This window comes from Cololabis saira, chromosome 4, assembly GCF_033807715.1.
Source record: "Cololabis saira isolate AMF1-May2022 chromosome 4, fColSai1.1, whole genome shotgun sequence".
Classification (NCBI taxonomy): Eukaryota; Metazoa; Chordata; class Actinopteri; order Beloniformes; family Belonidae; genus Cololabis; species Cololabis saira.
Window position 1 is genome coordinate 37,175,899 of NC_084590.1, and position 20,832 is coordinate 37,196,730.

The 20,832-nt window shown below is 43.0% G+C and overlaps 1 protein-coding gene across 6 annotated transcripts in view; it reads left to right on the forward strand.

Moving 5' to 3' along the window:
* robo1 (roundabout, axon guidance receptor, homolog 1 (Drosophila)) overlaps positions 1–20,832 on the forward strand; it is a 229,927-nt gene that overhangs the window by 86,423 nt on the left and 122,672 nt on the right. For all 6 annotated transcript variants that reach the window (XM_061719659.1, XM_061719662.1, XM_061719658.1 and 3 more), the window contains one exon: positions 17,477–17,803. In XM_061719659.1, the coding sequence (XP_061575643.1) occupies positions 17,477–17,803 (327 nt within the window). The remainder of the gene's footprint in view (positions 1–17,476; positions 17,804–20,832) is intronic.

The window sequence follows — 20,832 nt, forward strand, 5'->3', positions numbered from 1 at the left end:
ACAAGTGAAATTGAAAGCATTTGTCTGATTCTGTCCTATCATAGCATCTTAAGATGGTTTGTTTATTAAGAAATTAAGCCTTGGAAAGGAGAAACAGCAGTGAGCTCAAGGCTCTGCATTGTTTATTTCCAGCTACCTACAATTACCTGAGTAACAGTTTGAATAATTAAAGTCCCATTTAACTCGGAGGGCCATAACGACACACTCACCCAGTTTTATTGTCTGTTTCTAGAGGCCTCTAAAAGCAAGAATAAATGTCCAGTACTCCCATCGTGGTTGTCCTGCAGGTTCTTTAGTTTCCTCTGCAGATGGGGCTGATCTGATTTCATGTCAGTTTTGGGGGCCGATAGTGATGCAGTTTACTGATTGAATGTCGGAATGACGACACTTTTACACCCTCTGAAAAGATAAAGGCCATACTTGTTATATTAGTCACGTGTTTTTATTTTTTTCTACAGTTCTTGCACTCTGATTTCAAATATTCAAAACCTGTAAGTTTTTACCATTGCAGTAGCTTTGAAGTCCATTTAAATGTAATGACTTCTTGTGTGCTTATGGGTATTTTTACAACTGTCTCATGATGTAACCTTACACAAAGTACCAGTAATAACGTTCAGGAGACCCCTGATATTGATATCCTGTAGTAGGGAGATGTTTTATTTTATAAGAACCAGATTGGTGGAGGTCTTTTTTCATATAATGTATAAGTTATAAAATAAAACGTTCCATCCAAGGTCCCAAAATGGTGGGAAGAGGACTGTTTTCATTCCTATAACTTCAGAAGCCGCTTGTTCTGCTGCTCTTATGATATGGCTCTTTGGTTTTCTGTGCCCATCACAGTTGTAATACTGCCTCCGTAAAAAGCTGCGACTAAGCTGTACTTTGAGGAAACAGTGTGGCACCTAAGCAGGAAGTTGGGTCAGAGGTGAGCGCTGGGAACGAGGTGGCAGGTCCAACCGCCCCACCTTCAGCCTGCCACTGAGCCCCTAATGGTCCCGTCATGTGTGAAAGTCCTTCATACAGCAGGGTTTCCAATTATCCCTAACTGTGGGGATGTCTGGGGATGTTTTATGGAAAAAAAAAAAGGTGTGATAAAAGGGCCTGCTAATAGGTATGGACTGAAGGACAGCAGACACTAAAAGGACCAGTCTTGGATTAGAAAATAAAGTCAGGAAAATTGGATTTTATGCTACCTGTCAGAAAAGGTTAACAGCTGAGAATCATCCATTTAAATTTGCATTGACCCTAAGAAGACAAAGAAAGGGGTTTTCTGCTTAGAAAGTTGCCTTATACTGCTGGATATGCTGATATAAGTGCATTTTTTTATGCCATCTCTATGTGTGAAACAGAAAGAGAGACGAGATGGCCTTTGCCCCCGTCAAACTTGTGATGACTTGCTTATTGCCACTTTGCTTTGCCTGGAGGTTGTAAATTGATACCTCCATCTGTCATCTCCTACCCTGTTATCAGCTGATCTGTCCTCCTTCTATACACTAAATGCTTGTTATCTGCTCCAAGTGATCGTCAGACCTCACACTCACCTCTGAAGCTCCATACAGATGAGGGCGAGACGTGGCCACACGCAGCAGGATCATCTAGATTCCTTTGATGTGATAAGCACCGTCAGGGAGATATATATATTAACAACCATGGCAAACCTTCAAGGAGAAATATCAAACTTATCTCTTTCAGTTTACACCCATGCTGCTGTAAAGTTTTGGGGTTAATTATATCCAGCACTACAGAGCATGTGCGTGTGAGCTGATAGGCGCGCTGATGGAAGCGTGGTCAGTGGGAGTGGTGCCTCGGTAATGAGCCCCAGTTTCCAGCGGCACGGACTCGTGCAGCTCATGACAAATTGACTCGTAAGTGCTGATAAATTGCAGAACCCTTCCACCACCTGCATCATAGCGATATGACAGGGCGCAGCAGGTTCCACAGCCAATTAATGTCTAGAGAGCACAGGTGAGACCCTTCTCTGTCTCTGCCTCGCACATCGAGTGCAAACATGGTCTCAGAGGTACCTCTGTTTACTTAAACATCTGTCAAAGCTAGCAGCTTTTTGTAAAATCTGCCTCGTGAAGCTGTTATGGTCTTCCAAGCGAGCCCCAAATCATCCTGTTCCTCAGCGCTCATCCTCCTGAACCACTGGCGTGTTAGAGCTGTCACTTCATGAAGGTGTTAAGTGACAACGTCCGAAAAGCTGTTTCCCCATAAATTCCGCTGATGCAGATTAACTGGATCTTAATGTGAGTGAAACAGGATTTTAATCAAGAACAATCCGGGATTAGGCGGGCGCTGGTTTAGTGAAACCGCACGGAGGAATGCAGGAGGCCCGTGTCGTCTTCCCGTTCGTGGGAACTGCAGCTGAGACATTAATGACTGACAAAATAAACATTTCAAAGCAGTTTGTTCGAGGGCAGATAAATTAGGCGGTGACGCTTAATGATCTGCTTTCCTGCAACTGCTCTTCTTCTAATGACCTAAAAGCGCAGCTTAATTGGATTAATTAGCAAATCCGTCTGATGTCAATAGTTTGTAATTTGGCGTGGCTGCAGTTCAACTGATGCGCCCGTCTGCAGAAAGATGCATCCCCGTGTCTTTTGTGTCTGCCTCATGGTGTTACAGAGATGATCGGCTTTGTCTCCCCAGGATTCACTTTATATCAGTGCCGGAGGGTTTCTGAAACTCATTGATAATCTAGCACCACTTGATCAACATTTCTGTCAATATCAAACCCATAAAAATGGGAAAACTTGACCGTAGCTCAGTCGAAGGGCTTCTGTTGGGATCTGGCTGATGTTTGAGGGCAGGCAGCACTTGCAGGATATAACACTCTTGGGCTGGTATAGTTAATGCATCTTGTTCTGACAGTTGACGCAGAGGACAAACACTCCCCATTGCCACTTGGTGTGGAAGTGATGAATGGTGTCTGCTCATAGGATGAAAGGTGTTGTCTGGTTTCTGTCCCACATCACAAATGGCAGACTTGGAATTCCCACAGCATTGCTTCCTGTTATGAAACATGCAAATAATTTGTCTTTTAAAAGACTGACAAGAAAAGGCAAAGTGCATTTGAAAAAACACCACATATGCGGACTTACTTTACAGGCTAATATTAGTTTCCCCATGACGCTGGTGATATAGATGTGAGGAAGAAGAAAAGACAGAGGAATGGGTTTTTTTTTTACATGGGGTGAGGAAAGAGGGGGTTTAAGGAATCTCTTCATCCTCTTAACCACCCCACCCCCCCTTTATTTTTTTGTTTTGACCCAATTTTTTAAGACTTGCCTTTTTTCTGACTGGTCATTGCAGATCTTTCTTAAATAAAGCAGGCCGACACGCAGAAAAAGCCTGTGGGGATGGGGACGGGGATGGGGGAGGCCACATTGTGTTGCCTTCGCAGGGCGATTGTAAGGCATGGAGGAGGGGAATGGCTCACGAGAGGCTGAGGGTGTGTGAGGAGTGTTGAGGGGAGGAGTGCGGCTGCACAAAGGCTTCCCTAGGGTGTGGAAGGGGGATGGAGGGAGGACGGTGGGGAGGACGAGGAGTCAAACATACCATGATACACCAGCTCTGGGAGCACTTTTGATCTGGTTCCTGTGCTCACATTGCATATTCCTTCTGGTCTCCCGTGGCACCGAATGTGCTGATGAGGGTGGTCGTGGTGAAAAACCGTTAGGCAAGAACGCTGCTGTTGTTTTTCTTCTTTCTGAAGGTGGAGAGGAGAGGTGAAGTTGGTTTGCAGAAGTGCTGAGTAAATGAAAGATGTTTCAGAGTATCAGTGTGGCATTGAGGGCTCGGTTTGGACTCATATGGCCACCATCCCTCATGGAGCTAAATTTTGCGTGCTCAGGAACTCCCAGAGGGCTCGTTCTGGGCCTGGCATTGGCTGCGGTGGTGAGGCTTTGCTACGTTGGGGTGCTCTGCCTTGTGCATTTTAAAAAGGCTCCGTCCTCCCTCCCTTTCATTTTCTCCACCGGGGAGACTGAGAGATGGCATTGGGGACGGCCTTTCCCTCCATCCTTCTTTTCTTTTCTCAGTCCCTAATCTCAGGCCTCCTCCCAGCCTCGGTGACCATTCTATTACCCTCTCATTTCAGGGCCTGGATACACTTTTGAAATGCTAAAACCCTCTTTGGTTATAACTGACAGGGGAAAATGCCATTAAAAGCAGAGAGGAATAGATTAAATTAGCAGTTAAAAGAGTGAGTGCTAATTAGTTGATTAATGTATGTGGTTCCTCTTTTCCTCAGTTGTGCTGTCGTGCTTTAGATCAAATTTAGTGACAAGGCTCTCCACTCCAATCAAACAATAGATCCTATTTATTCTAGACTTTGAAACCCTTTATTTTATGTAGCGTTGTGTTTTTAGCAGGTTTGAGTACAAAAACCGCTCTCATCCAGAGCTGCATCAGCAACATCATCTAGCAGATCCGGGGGGCTAATTCTGTCACACAAAAGACGGTGATAAAAGTAGGAAGGATGTGCTCTATTTAAGGGGAAGCATTGAAAAACATAATTAATGTGAAGGTGACCTTGAAAATCGCTATTATAAGACGACTTTTCTTGCTGCCAGTCCCGCTATTCAGTTGTAACCATGGTGAGGGGGTTGTCTTATAACTGGGTTTATTTTTTTTTGTTTTGTTTTTTTCTTTCCCCAACATGTACATGCACAGTTGCTCTGAGTTGGGAGATTAACTTTAATCCTGATCTATTATCAGGCTTATCCACTTTATGGAAATTACTGACATTTTAAATCTGATGTTACCACAACATGTGAACATATAAACAACACATTTTCTTTTGTTTGTTTGTTTATTTGTTTAAATTTCTCCATTGCAGATCAGATAAGCTGTACCGTGCAATTTTCTGTTGATAAAAAGTTAAAGTGATGTTAAATCCATGCAGCAGGAAGTACGGGTGTGGAGTCTTTGGAAAGCCTCTGGATTTTCACCTTTTTTCGAAAAGGGTTGAAGCTCTGCTTTTTAGTAGGAAAGACTTGCATGGGCGTTATCCTTTCAGCTTCCCGGCCTCAGTTGTACAGGCCTCTCCTTATGTGGTCGCTCTCTCCCTCCTGTCTGTTGTCTGTTCCTGCTCATTGAAAGCTCTAATTGAACAACAGATGCAGCCGCTGGCCGAACGACGGGTTCGTCAGGCTTTTCAGACAAACTTGCTTTTGCTTTTGCCGTCATCTGTCAGCAAGTCTTAATCGTGAGCTTCATACTTCAGACTATTAGCGTTTCACTTTAGCTTTAAAGCCTCACCCCATTTCCAAAAACGCTTTGTTCTTGTAATCTCACCTTTCGTGGTTGAGAAGACAGTATTGCAAAATGTGTAAAAGTAGTGCTTTGTGGCTTACGCCACACCTATGTCCTGTAAGCATTCACCCCTTTGTTTCACTCATGACATTATATCTTGTCATCCTCATGACATCTCTGTATTTTGCTTCCTTGGTAGCCAAAGCCAATATGAACTCTTTTGCACAACTTTGATTTGACTTTCTTGGGTTTGTACTTCTACATGTTTGTTCAAACCTGTCTAGCTAGGTCAATGTTGTACAGTTTGTCTCTTGTGGAGGTCAGGTATTCCCCTTTCGGGAGACCCCAGTAGAACCTGAACGATATACTGAAAAGTGCTCCCTAAATATATTTCTGTATCTGTTGTTTCACTGTTCATCCTTTTTATAAAGGAAACATTGAGGCAAAATGGTTGGAATTCTGCACTAGGGGAAAGAAAAGTTGTGGTTATTTCCTTTAACAAAATCATTTTCAAGGCTGTTGGGAATATAGTTCTTCTTTTGCGTCTGCCATCACAGTGGCCTTGTGCAGATTTTGTTCCCCTCAATCACTCAGTTGAAAAGTGGGTTCTTTAGATTCCTTCGATGTCTGGGAGTCTTTTCTACTGTAAAATGTATAAAACAGGCAAACTGGGACTAATTTACGATGGAGCATTTTTATCTGCAGCCTGGAAGGAAACGGTTCTCGGTTCAGTGCAATGTGTACCTGGACAGTTGGTATGTGTTTTGTGGGGAGGCCGCGGTGAACGGGTGCTGGAAAGGAGACGGGCCAGTGAGCAGTTGTCTGCAAAGGGAAATTTCCTTTTAATGCCAGACTGGGCACAGTCTCCCCTTTGTGGATGTCTAGGAAAAGGCTTCTTGGCAGACTTTGCCCCTTCATTAATTTTGACCAAATATTTACTGTTCATCACACGGCAAGCCCTACATCCCAATTTAATTTTTCCAGACCAGGTTTTGAATAGTTTGGGGCGATTTGTGTTCCATGTAGCTGGACTTGTGCCATACCCCTTCTCACTAGACCCATGCTGGAGTCATTTTGCCACATGGCTCCACAGAGTCCTAACCTAAGCGATGGGAGCCAAGTTTCACTTTAATACCTCCAGAACTACAGTATGAGAAACACAATCACTTATATGCACTTACACAAGCTTGCAAATACTCCAGTAATGTGTTATCCATGTTTGCCTCTTGTAACTGTGATGGGAACAAAGTATTTCCCATACTTGAGTATGTGGAGTGGGATGGGAACAAACTATTTCCCATCCTTGATGAAACAAAGTGCTGAGAGCAGCAGCATGCAGCTTTGGCCGACTACAGGTGCAGACTAGTACTCTGAAGTAAACAAAGATTAACAGTGAGAACACCAATGTTTTGTCTACTAGAATGTATCGTCCTCTACGCTTCAAAATCAGTATTCTTCCTTTGCTTCAATGTCATTCTGCATCGAGATGCCTGATGTATGTTCTGATCCTTTTGCATGCAATTGCTTAATTAAATCTACTGAAATCTGAATCATCTCTCGAGTCTTATTCTTGGTAACTTATCCACCAAGTTGGAAACAACGTTTTAAAGACATTTAGCAGGTTATTCTACTACAGTGACCTAAAATGCATTAGTATGAAACGTCCCAATTGTTCCCTTAACCGAATGTTATCAACACCCATCTGACAAGAGATTCGCCTCATAATGTGTTTGGCTGAACCTTTACAATAGCCTGCATTTTAGCAGTTAAAGGCATCAGCTCTGCTCTCACAGCCTATAATGTACGGCTGGTCCGGCAGCAGACCCATATCACCCCCGCAATCAAATAAATAACATTAAAAAAGCATTAGATGCCTTTCGGCCATGCGTGTCCCAATGCACTTTGGCATCTCTTCAGAGCTGTTGTTTCCTTGGCAGCGAGCCCACGTGCTGCATTCTCTGGCCAGGCTCTGCCAGCTGTGTGTGCTGCCGGTCCCTCTTTTCACCTTGCTACTCCCCAGCCCCCCCATTTGTCTTCCCACCTGATCCCTGCCACCTTTCACAGCCGCATCATGTCCATTCACAGGGAACAGGAAAAATACAGCCAGTTCAGAGACTGACCTTGTGAAGAGTGGATCATGTTGTTCACACAGGAAACTGCGCAGACAGCTCTTTTTAGATGACATTAAGAGTACATTAAGCAGTTTAATTTACATTAACCTTGTACTGCTTTATAAATGTATGTATTCACACTCACCACTTCATTAGGTATTTATGTATACTGGGTTTATGCAATGCAATGGCCAGTGAGAGTGTATGTGTCAAAACATGGCTTTTCAATTTCCCATTCCTCCTGTTTTCAAGGTTTTTCATGTATCACTTAGACTGCACTGGCAAAACCTCATTAAAAGCTTGCTATGCTTGAAAACAAAAGCAAAAGGTAATTGTCGGCCCTCAGTCTCTTGTGCTTCATTTCTGTGATTCCTCCTCTATACTCAAAGCCTTGGCTACACTGCACAAAGAAGCTGAAGGGGCTCAGCCTAGCATCTGGACTCCTTATTAATTACAGCTCTTTTCCTGGAGGTTCTGCTCTGCTGAAGGAATGACATCCTTGACACCGGTGTTCATGAGAAGTATAAGCAGGGTTTTCTTCTCAGGTCGTCACTGTGAATATGCAGGGTCAACTTGAGGAGTCTGCGAGTCTGCCGAAAGTCCCACAAAGCCCGCACATTGTGAATAGATTGATAGATAACAGACAGACTGACACAGACTGAGACAGACTCTCCGCTTGCATCAACCCTGCTCCGCTCAGCCCATCTGCCAGGTCTCCAGAGCCAATTTGACAGGCAGCTTCCTAACAAGCATTGCAGTCTTTTTTTTACTATAGATATCCTCCTTGTCCCAGAGAATTGATATGATGGAGAGAAGGGCTGCATTTATCCTGCACGAATGGATGCTGCCCTCATGGTCTTCCGCAGAATTTGACAGCTTTTGTTTGTGTCTAATGACACTCTGGAACACATTGGCATCAGGAAAAGCAACATCTCCTCCACAATTGTGTCCCCTGGGTTTATGTTAAAAATCAGCTATTGTATAGTATACATTCCTCTTGCAATATTTATTCATGATTACTCCCAGTTGTTTTTGTTTCTGACATTCTGTATACATTTACTATGCATATCTATGTAAATACAGGAACCTGTTTTGTCAGTAATACAAAGGAATGAAATAAAACCAACATGTATTTATTATTTAATTTCCATGAAGGGATCTTAATACGACATGAATATTTTCTTTTTGAAAATTGACACAATTTCCTGATTAAATATATGTGACATACTGTGATGTCATTTAACTCTGCAAATTGAGCACCTCACCGAGTGACACGTTTTCAAAACTATATGATGTGACAAGGTTGTCAAGTAAAGGTTTTTGAGACTTTAGCCACTTCAGAGACCCAAATATGCTTTCAAGTACATAAAATTTTACTTTATTTTCTTCATCCTATACACCCCTTTAAAGAAAATGTTTCCCCCTTCTGCCTGTCTCGGTACCTGTATGAAAGAGCTGCTTTCAAATATGATCATTATCATACACCTGGCAACACTGACCCAGTGAGAAGCGTGAGAATTCAACAACTTTCTGATCACGTTGCATGTGTGCTGACCTCTGATGTCTGATGTCCACTGCACGCAAGCGTCTTCGCGCGCAGTCGTATCGCTCGCCCCATTTGGTTGCCCTGAAGCGTGCACTTTAATATTTCAGCCACATCTTGGTTTAACTTTATTTTTATGTAATGAATCAATGCAACAAAAAACAACCAGATGGTCAGAGAAAAATAAACTTTTAATCTCATTGAAATATGTGAAATAGTTTGCGATATGTTACGTGTACAATACTGTGGTCAATTACCAATATTCTCAATTGGATTTTTTTTTTTTTTGACAACTGGGGTATAAAATGTAGCTACCTGGTTCAGATTTAGAGGATGATGAGCAAGCAGAAGAGGATTGCTGCTCTTTCGCTGTTTTACCTGTGGAGGAAACGGCTGGAGCCACTGGGTGAACCCCGTGTTCCGGTACCGGGATGGGAAATCCACCGGCTCGGCCGAAAACTCTGAACAGAACGCTTTTTCAACAGCATTTAAGAATATCAACACGGCAGTATGAGCCACCCTCAACCGTTTGATGCGCTACCCAGTTTCCCTGCCTTCCCAAGAGTCCTTTTACAGGCAATGGTCGTGTTTCATAGAAAATGAATGAGATGCATGCGATGCAGGCGATTTGTCGCATGCAAAGGACATCTGGCCGCACACCAACTGTCACTCCTTCATCTATGCGCCTCTCATGCACATGCACACTTGCACGCACTCAGTTAAAAGGACATTACACTCTTATAATATGAATAAAATGGACAGCCTCATCTCCTCCACTATAATTTTTAAATAACTTTTTGACCACGAATCCAATGAACGTGACATGCACACAACGTCAAGTCAATCTTCTCTCTTCCTTAGGCCAGTATGTAAAGGCCAATGGAGTACAATTGGTGGCTCAGTTTCACGTATATGTTACAGAACACCAGTATGTAAGCGACTTCTTTTCCTCTGAGAGCTTCCATGAGTTGCACTATCCCTTTATCATTCTTGAAATCATGCCGTGTTCAAATGTGTGAGGTCCGTATAAGAAAAGCCTGAAGCAGAAGTAGAAATGCTGCTCCTATTGTTTTAGATTCAGGTGGGAGCCTCAGCACAGGATGGGCTCCAGCCTCCCAGAGGAAAACACTCCGCAGTGCTGTCCGTCTCCCAGTTTGGCCCGTGTTGCCTGCAGACAGCCAAGGATGTGTTTCCCAGCCAGGAAGTGGGGCTGGTGCACCAGGATTTGAACTCTCCCCTGATCCCACGTCTCGATGTGCCACCTGTGTGATACTCCAGAGCCTCTGAGCTTATATTAGTAACCTTTGGACTTAGACAAGGGGAAGACAGCCACCTTTGCTATTATCAGCGGATCTTTCAGCTCTTTATTGTTGGTGGCAGTGAGCAGCAAGATGATCAAAGGCAGCGGTGGTGATAATGAACTCGTGGCAGATATCATCAAAAGTTTACTAGACCCTGTTCATGCAACTGGAAAACTAGAAAAACTTTTGGCACATGAAGTTGCATGTCTTACTTTTATCCACTGGTGCATGTGATGATATTTTGTGTTGTGTTTGTATTGAGCTTTGCAGAAACTATATTTCACTCAGATATCATTAAGATATCTCACGATTGCAGCTGGGACAGGCTCCAGCCCCCCTAGCAAGAGCGGAAAATATGTAATGTCGAGATATAGCAGTTTGGACGAACTCACTTGTTACAAGCTGCAGGTTTGTTTGACTTTCGAAAAAATGATCTTGACAGAGAGGTGCAATTTCTCGTTAGGTGATATCTCTTCTCCAGCACTGGTGTAGTGCAAGCAAAGTTACCAGACTCTATTCTGTTTGGTAAGTGGAGACAGAGCTGAGGAGAGTTAGGAGCCATAAAGATATCCATCATCCCCCCTCCATCACCCCACCTTCACACACAGGGCTCTAATCCTGCCTCTTAGGAGTGTAAGCGATAGCCTTGTGTAACAATAAAAACAGGTTGGATCTGATGTAACCGCTGGGGCCATTCATGCAGCACATTCCAGGGTGGGATTGTGGGGTTGAAATGAGATTCGGTTTCACTTTCCTGTTAATGTCATCTGATCATCAGGACTACAGTACCTCGCCTTTTTCTCCCTGTTTCCGTCCCTCAGTCTTATCTCTGCCCTCTCTCTCCGTTATCTCCTCTAATTCAACACTGAAAGGGTGCCTTTTTGTTTGCGTTCAGTCATTAAATTGGCCGGCCCTGTCCTGAGCAGGCATGGCTCCAGTCCCCGCCTGGCTACCCCAAGGGACACGCCCTCTGCTCTTATCTCTGCCATAAATCCCTCTTAAGTCCCCTAATCGCAGATTAATGGGGCTGTAGATAGGGAGTGCCCTACTGTGCTTGGCCTCTCTTATCAAAGATCCATATTCCCCATCCTTTATCTCGAGATCTGATCTGAGCTGCAACGATATGACTCAGACGCCTGCAACACCTGTCAATTTTAGTGTCTTTCTTTATGAGATTCGGTGACCTTGAGCGTCTTTATTGGGGGAAATTAAACTTTACTGCTGTTTCACGCGTAGAATCAAATGAAATCCTCGGTCGGGATCCTTTGTTCTGCGGCAGGAATTATAGTGAATAGCACAGCATCGTCAAGGTGTTTTATCATTCAAGGAAGTAGACACATTATCCTCGGGGGACCATGGCAACACCAGATCTAAATTGCTTTGCTGTCATTCTCGCGCGTGGAGTTCTTTTAGGTGAAGAGCATGTGCCTTGCTTCCTTCCTCTTCCTCACACTCTGCCAAGATAGTAGCTAAGGAAAAGAGCTGTAAGAAAAGCGCACATTTACTTTCCAAGTTAGGGAAATGACTGGTCCGGAACTGATTATTCCAGCTACGTAACTGGTTTGAGCCCAGTCTGCTGTCTCTCTCATGTTTATGTCAGTTATTTATTGATAGATGTAATTGGAGAAAAGTCAGTGGCATTGAAATAGCTACAGGCACAATTTTAAAGAGCCTTGCCTTTTTCTTGTCCCGAGGCTGCTCAAAGTCAAGGATGCTGGAGGGTTGTCTTCCCTGTCTTCAATCAGAGGAGTTTGATCGATTGTGAAGTCCCAGAAAGCAAGCACTTTAGTGCCACAAAGCCATCAATTTGTAGAGTTTGTTGCCTTTTTTATTGATTAATGTGTTAGCAATAAATTAAATGCTATCAATAACATTTAAACCCGCTTTAAGTAATTGTAATACACAATAAACCAATTTCTTATCTCACACTACAGTGCATCATTTGTATGATTCTAACCGTCGTCCTGTCATCCATATTGTTTTTTTTTTTATCTGATTAAGGAAGCATGCTTATCTTGTGGAATACATTCACAACAGGAACAGGAACTTGTTCGTAGGATAAAAATCAAGTTTAGCCCCGGGACACAGATCGGTCGATAAGAAGCTGCTAACCTATACAAAGTGTGGCTCCTGATCTCCTGGCCAGCAGAATGACATCAGCCTCCCATCATCAAATCTCATCATCATGCCATGTTTTTCAAATTCTGCGGGGTATGCAAGTCTGAATTTTGTAGCGAGCCAATGCCTGGAGGGCCTCATGAATCTTTGTATGGATGCGGGATATATAGGTCAGATTCTAGGTCTGGACCTTCGTGTTGCTTGCAAGGATGAGGCTGAGGCTCGCATTGTCTTCCTGGTTGCCTTTAGGCTTTGTTGTTCATTACTGACATAGCTTTTAGAAGTGTGAAAAGTCTCAGAATAGTTTTTTTCTTTCTCTTCTTTTCGTTTTTAATTACCTCCACAGCAAGGAAGGGCTCCCTTAAGCATAGTTTTATCTTTGTGAAAGTTGTGAGTGAGTGTGTGTATATGAGTAAATGAGAAAAAGAAACACAGAAGCTCTCCAGCAAGTTAAAGGGAGAAGGAGAAACTCGCCTCAGGCACCAATCGATCAGATTCTTGCAGTAGAAGTCCCAGCTTCCCTTTGGTGAGGCTGTGTATTGCATTAGCTCATCTCACATTCTGGAAGCAGCGGTGGGGGGGTTGAAAGGGGGAGGGTGTTTGAAAGCAGCAGAGAAAAGGATGGGTTGTGCTTTGAAAAAAAAAGAAAGGGGGGGGTGCAGAACACTCAAGTGAAGTGAGAAAGAGACGATGAAGATCTAGGTTTGTTTGTGAGGTAGGCGCACTGCTCGACTGCACTGCTTGGCTGTTTCTGTCTCCGATTTGGTCTCCTGTGCGTTCAGAGGGGAAGCAGCAGTGAAGTCAGTCCACCAGTCGTCTTCTGGAAGCCTGCACCTGTGGAGCGCAGCGTGAGAGTGTTTGTTCTGTGACAGAACAATCCTAACCAGCGCCTCTTGTCTTTTTTCCCCCGGTGAGGGGTAATGGAGCTGAAGTGAGGGGGTCACTCAGCGGGTTTGTGGGGAGCAGCAGCACAAAGTCTATGCACACATGCACGCATCTCATGCATAAAAGGGTATTGGTATTTTGTAAATGATACATGCTTGCATCCACATTCTCTCCTAGGAACTCTAATTAGACTTCTACATGACCTGCTGAATATTTATGTACCAGCTTATTCTTAATGGGTTCTGTGTAACAGGACACTGTAACATACTGTATATTGTTTTCTTAATCTGCATAATAAACATGCAGGTCCAGTGTAATCATCTACTGTGAATAGTTTCTGATCAAACACAGCGCTGCCCACTACCCAGCTATCCAATGGCCCAACGGGCCACATCTAAATAGTTAATGATTCCTCTATAAAACCCCAAACTTCAGACCATTTCAAATTACAGAGAAGCTGTCTAAATCAGGAAAGGAACGGGCAGAGCAGATAGTAGCAGAGCTCTTCAAAGCCCTCTTTAATAAAACATATTAGCTCGCCTTGTCTGGTGAAGGGCGGCGGTGGTGCTGCAGTTGCTGCGGCGGTAATGGGCCTGCATGTGCTCGTTGGGTTTAACTCAGCTCTACCTGGCCGAAGGGCTGGGCCTATTAGTGTAAGGTCTCTGGGTTCAAAAGACTGTGATGAATCAAATTTGCAAATGGAAGTTAATTAGCTTAGTTGTGCTTCAGACTGTTCTAATGGATGTGTGTTTTACGTAGCCCTTACTCAGTGCCAGATAGTGGACCAGTTCATCCCAGCAAAGGCTTGATATGTTAATCCCTAATTCTCAGTTTTTCACTGTCTCTCGGAGATGCTTCATATTTCTTTTGTAGCCCCCTGAGGATTAAGTTGTAACACCAAAACACAGAATTACAAGATTTTGTGTGCAAGACTTAATATTATTATTGTGTCACAATGTAACACAATAATAAGATTTGCTTTGCTATATTTTCCTCCAAACTGAAGCGCTGTCACTGGCAAGTTTTTGAGTGCAAAAAATCGGAGAGCTTAAGCAAAGTATTTCACTTAATTATTCCCAGCTATGATCTTAAAATAAATGGCAGTGTAAAGTGTTACCAAGTGTTTGCTTGTGGGAGATTCCTCTCCAAAGCTTTAAGCCTCTTGAGGCTGAGTTTATCAAGGTTTGTTGCTTATAGATGAAATGAGTTTAGAGGAGCTGTCTTGATGTTAACAAGTGGCCAAGCCTACTTCAGTCTCTCATTACAGCCACATGGTTATTTTAGAAGACACATGCGCAGCATGCAGTTGGGTCTCTTGGGATTTTCTACATACAAAGTGTTAATAATGAACCTACATTTGTGAATGCCGTCAAGATAAACCTGAGAATCAGCATATTATGCTACGTTGATGCTTTAGGAAACTGCTTAATTGACAATAATGTGTCAAATATGTTTGGACCAAACTTTAAAAAAAAGAATATCCCAATTAAGAACTTGTGAACATTGTTGGAAAACTAGCATTTTAGTAAGAAGATGCGGATCCAAAGTCACACCTTTGATGGAACAATTGATGACAGTGGGTTTTATTTCTAATGATGCCATCCAGCACATAACTTTGTGTAAATCCACACAACTCCAGCCTTTCATTATCCTTAGTTCAGGTATAACTTTAAAAGAGTAGTGATCATGATCTCCTTCGCTGAGATGCTGGATTCATTACGTTTCACTGACCACTCTCACATTTGCGCCGCAGTGATTAATCTCTCCACGGAGCTGTCACTAATTATGCTGACTTTACCTAAAATTTGTGGCAACCAGAGGAAGATGCCTCCTCAGCAACCGTTTTCAAGGGAAACGGGGGATGGGCGGATGGCACACAAATGAGGCAGTGTGGCAAGTTCATGGGATGCTGGCTAAATTAATTGTGGGCCTATGCCTCCAATTAGACAGGCTCTCTTTAATTGGTGCTGAATGGGCTCCAAAGGCCTCAACTGGGGAGGGGGGAGGGGGGGTTGAGGTGAGGAGGGAAGAGCTCTTTGTCTCGTTTTTCTGACAAACACATACACACTATGTAGGCAGGGCATTCACGGCTACCAAGTCCCACCCTTCTGGAATTAACAACAGGAAGCTAATTTGCATGTAAAGCGGCTTTGATAGCCACAGTTGACTGGTCAGAGAGTGATCATAATGACCAGAGATAGCACCGGAGCGTTAACCCCTCTGGCTCTGCTACTGACACTGCTTTGGCCGCTTCAGTGGTATCGTCTCCTCCCTCATTACATTTTTTGTCAGCCTGCTATGAGCTGGACCTGTATCTTATCTTTTATCACTTAATTTCCTTTTACCTTCAAAGGCGTGTCATTCTTGTTTGTGCTTTTTCCTGCCTCACCCTCTTTTTCTACTCTTTCATGTGAGAAATGGCAATGACAGAGCAGCAGCACTGATAAATACTACTCAAGCAGCTCTAATTAAATCATGGCTTTGTTCACAGACTGGAAGTTTATTTGGTCTTTACTATTTGTGTCATCAATAGAATTACATTCTGGAGCTTAACATTTTTTTTGTCTTAGTAAATGTGGCGTGTTTAAGGAGACGCGTTTTTTTTTGCCCGTTCATTTTAAGCATTGGGCATCATTTCCTGAGGACTTAATGAAATGCGTGTGACAGGCTTTGGTCAAAATACGACAGGGACATTGAATGGCAGGTCCCTTTTGTTAGAATGTGTCTTTACAGCTCTCTTCGTAGCAGCTGGTTTTAAGGGGAGGGGTCAGACTCTCCTCTCCAAGCCATCCCCATCTTCTACAACTTTACACTACCGGCTTCTTAGGTGGGGCAAATGCATGAAGATTGGAAGGTAGACAGACATATATAGAGAGTTTCTGTTAGCACTGGAATCGTGCAAAACCTAAATCATGCAAAGAAAAACCTGTATTGCTTGGAATTAGGAATGGGTGATATTTTACCGTTCACAATATACCGTCAAAAGAATTCCTCACGATAAGAATTTGTCATGTCGCGGTAAAAACGACGTTGATGATGTTTTTGTGTAAAGCTGATTTTTGGAAGGAAGGAAGGAAGGAAGGAAGGAAGGAAGGAAGGAAGGAAGGAAGGAAGGAAGGAAGGAAGGAAGGAAGGAAGGAAGGAAGGAAGGAAGGGGAAAAAAGAAGGAAGGAAGGAAGGAAGCAAGGAAGGAAGGAAGGAAGGAAGGAAGGAAGGAAAGGGGAGAAGGAAGGGAGAAAACAAGGAAAGGAGGAAGGAAGGGAGAAAAGAGGAAGGGAAGAAGGAAGGAGAGAGCAGGAGGAAAGAAGGAAGGAAGGGGAAAAAAGAAGGAAGGAAGGAAGGAAGGAAGGAAGGAAGGAAGGAAGGAAGGAAGGAAGGAAGGAAGGAAGGAAGGAAGGAAGGAAGGAAGGAAGGAAGGAAGGAAGGAAGGAAGGAAGGAAGGAAGGAAGGAAGGAAGGAAGGAAAGAAAGGGGAGAAGGAAGGGAGAAAACAAGGAAAGGAGGAAGGAAGGGAGAAAAGAGGAAGGGAAGAAGGAAGGAAAGAGCAGGAGGAAAGGAGGAAGGAAGGGAAAAAAGAAGGAAGGAAGGAAAGAAAGAAAGAAAGATAGATAAATTCCCATTGATGACAAACATGGCGGATCTGAGAGTGAGATAGATTCATAGTTAAAAAGGTGCAGTTGAATTGGTATTTTTTTTATCGTCATTTTTATCGTGATCAGGATAAATGCCAGAAATAATCGTGATACATTTTTTAGTCCATACCGCCCATCCCTACTTGGAATTCGAAAGAAATGTTGCAAAAACCTTTTTACACCCTTTTACTCACCAGTCTGTTCTCAGGCTCCTGCTCTCCAATCACACGAGCCCCCAGTACAGGGGGCTCTGGTGATCAACAAGTTTTACTGAAGTGGTTTTTCAGACATGTCAATAGTCCAGTTTATTACAAAAGTGTAATGGAAACCTTATTTTTGCATTTGTGTAAGTTTATCCTTATATACCTGGAGCCGAGGGCCATGGAGTACACAAGGGTGCTCTATATAGGCACTGTTTCAGTAGAATAATGACCCTGTCTATTAAAGTGATTCTGAAGCAGTTATTTGTTTGCTGAGAAAATATAGTGGCCTTGGATTCCCCCTCTGGTCAACAACATGAAGTCCACAATAATAAACCTGAATAACTGTAAAATAAGGACTGCAGAAACTGTTCAAGCGGTAGAAATCCACAGAGTTTGAACCTTTCCCTTTTGTAATTTCCTCTCAGGATCTCGTCTGCGCCAAGAGGACACCCCACCCAGGATTGTAGAGCACCCATCGGACCTGATAGTTTCCAAAGGGGAGCCCGCCACTCTCAACTGCAAAGCGGAAGGGCGGCCAACCCCGACTGTGGAGTGGTACAAGGATGGAGAACGGGTGGAAACGGACAAGGACAATCCCCGCTCTCAGCGTATGCTGCTACCCAGCGGCTCCCTCTTCTTCCTCCGCATTGTCCACGGACGGCGGAGCAAACCCGATGAAGGATCCTACGTCTGTGTCGCTCGCAACTACCTGGGAGAGGCAGTGAGCCACAATGCCTCGCTGGAAGTAGCCCGTAAGTGCAGCATGCCTCCTTATTTCTTTCCCGTTTCTGCTGTGAGTGTGAATGAAGAGTTTCGGGTTCAGATTTAGGTGAATAGCAGGCTCCGGTTTCTTTCAGTGTTTTCTGCAGTCAATGTGTTCATTGAGTCAGATAATCTCTCAGGAGATGGGCAGGATGTGTTTGGCCCAGCGGTCTCTGCAGGCCTGTGGAGCCTTGGGGGAGAAGTAGTCTGATCATTCTAGGGTGAGTGCTTCTCCAAAGGACCCTTAGTAGGTGGTCAGGAGCTACAATAGGAACAAAGCCCTTCTGTTTTGGCACTGCTACTGCGTTTTGTCAGAGATAGGTATGGGGTTTAATGTGAAAAGGAATGCAATCATTGCATCTGTGTTTAGTCATCTTTCAGTGTAGCGCTCTCCCACCCATTTCACTGAAGTATCAAGGATCGCTTTTTTTCTCTCTGATACACTTAGGCAGGGACAGACGAGTTGTGATTTGAATTGGATTTAACCACATAAGCAGTGTACTGTTTTTAAAACATTAAATAATCTTTCAAAATCCTTAAGCTATTTTTTGCGAGTCGAGTCCCGTGTTAACAAATTTGTTCCCATGATTCTTAAGAGGCAGCTTTCGTTTGTGAGGTCAGCTCTTGAGATATATTATCTCTTTTGCTCTCTTGGCTGGCTGTAACTGAGGGCTGAAGAGGACGGCTCAGATATCAGCCGCTCCTCATGCATGTCCAGCGGCTGTCACCAGCCCGCTGACTGTAATCTAATCAAGATGGGGAAAGAAAGAGTGGTGTGTGTGTGTGTGTTTGCGTGGGTGAGTGTGTATGGGTGTGAATGACTGGAGTGTGAGGGGTTGCTGGACTGGCTGGATGCTGCTGGCTCTTTGACAGCGCGGTATTAGTGCAATCTCGGCTCTAGGATGTGACAGGACTCCTCCGCTGGGATTGCGCTTCTGAAATATTTTCCATCTTTACCATCAGCAAGCGTCAGATGATCAGAGAGTTTGACGTGCAGGATTTCAGCAGAGAAAGCTGGTAACGATGTTCCCAATCAGGCGCGGCAACATGAACATCACTGTTGTCCACACTTCAGCAGGAATGCAAGTTTAGCCTCTTTGCATATTTACATGAATCTTAATCCTAAATTTACTCTTTTTTTTACCCTCGGTAAGACACAAGAGAACCAGAATAAAGAGTACCACTGGTTTAGTCTCAGGTTTGGGCTGCTTATTCTGTATACGGTTCAAACAGACCAGTAATGACAAGCCACCGTGTGCCACAGCTCTCTCTCCTTGCTCAGATCATGTCTCTCATTCACCCTTCTCTGTAGCTCTGTAGCTCTGCTTAACTACATATAATTATGTAGTCTGAACAACCAGGATCGAACCTTGCAGTTGAAAAAAAAAAAGGGGGAGAAGAAAAACAAAAAACAAAAAGAAGGGGAGGAAATAAGACAAAACACAGACACCCTAAATTTCTTTGCACTACATTTAAATTCAGAATAAATACACTACAAGCCATAAATCTGATTCCTACTGAGACTATTCTGAGCTGCACACTGTAAAGTGTTTCCTCCGCCATAAGTCAGGGGAATAACCAGGATTTCAATTTCCAACGGAATTCCGAAGTAGGAAGTCACAGATTTCATTGTTTACTTTCCCTCATTCTTCCCCTTCAATGTCTTCACCTTAAAAGCTGAAATCACAACTTTTTGGAGATGTTATTAAAGACTCTGACTTTTACAGTTCCTCTTACTCAGTGGCGATTGTTAACATAATCCGAGTTTCAACAAGTCCTGTTTTGCCAGCGAGAGTAGCGCTAACCCAGTTTGTTTGGTTTATCATTAACCACATGTACAGTACAGCCCACAGTCTTTCTATCGCTCAGCCAAAGCCTACACCGTTGCGCGTACCGCCGGTCCTGTTTGCCTTGTGCATTCAGACAAGCTTACGCTTGGATTCTTTTCCTATTATGTTATTGTTTTCCTTGAATTAGAGATGTCAGCGTTAAATAATGGACTTCCTCTTTGATGAAATGTAGAAGAACAAAGACTAATAGTGCATAGAAACTGTTGCCAGCAAGTGCAGGAAACACTTAGGAATTAAGTTTCGAGGGCTAAACTGTGATGCCAATCAAGTGTTTGCACGAAGCGAGTATGGTTCAAAGTGTGAAAAGGCCAATTTAGAAAAAAAAAACAGAAAAGATGCATTTATTCTTTTTAAATGAAGACAACTTAACATGTTGGGTACTGATGAGTCAGTTCTAGAGAAATAAATCATTTTTTTAAGTGTTTTTTTTTTTTAAATCTCAAAATCTTTTCTGCTTTTGTAAAATCAGTCCCACTAATATTGAATATAGGGCAGCTTTTATCTATTAATATTAATTGGTCATGTGTATATATGAGCACAATATGCTCTTCGGTAGGGCTGGGCGATATGGACCAAAAGTCATATCTCGATATTTTCTAGCTGAATGGCGATACTCGATATATATTGATATTTCTTCTGTGACATAATTGGGGTTTCCCCCAAAGCATTATAGCATAGCATCTCCGTTAGCTTCATTTTTTCTGAGGCAAACCCTTAAAAAAACAGTCAGTTTTAATACAAAGCCTCGTGCCAAATGTCACACAGGTACCTTTATTAACAGAGGTCTGCACAATATCAAAATGTATAAAACAAATGAAATAAAAATAGACTGCCTGCATATATAGAATAAAAATGCTTCTTGAATCAAATAAAACAAATATCCCTTTCCTGCATAACAATTAAATTAAAATACACTGTGCAATTAATACAATGTAGACAGTAACATGCAGACTTTTCCACTGAGGTTGACAGTTGTGCAAATAACAAAACATTTGTGCAAATCTCAAATAAAACATTCAACTCAATTTGTCACAAAATAAGCTATATCAAAATCATAAAAAAAAAATGTAAAAAAAAATAAATAAATTAAATCGATATAAACGATATTGTCTCGTACCATATCGCGTTTGAAAATATATCGATATATATTCTAATCTCGATATATCGCC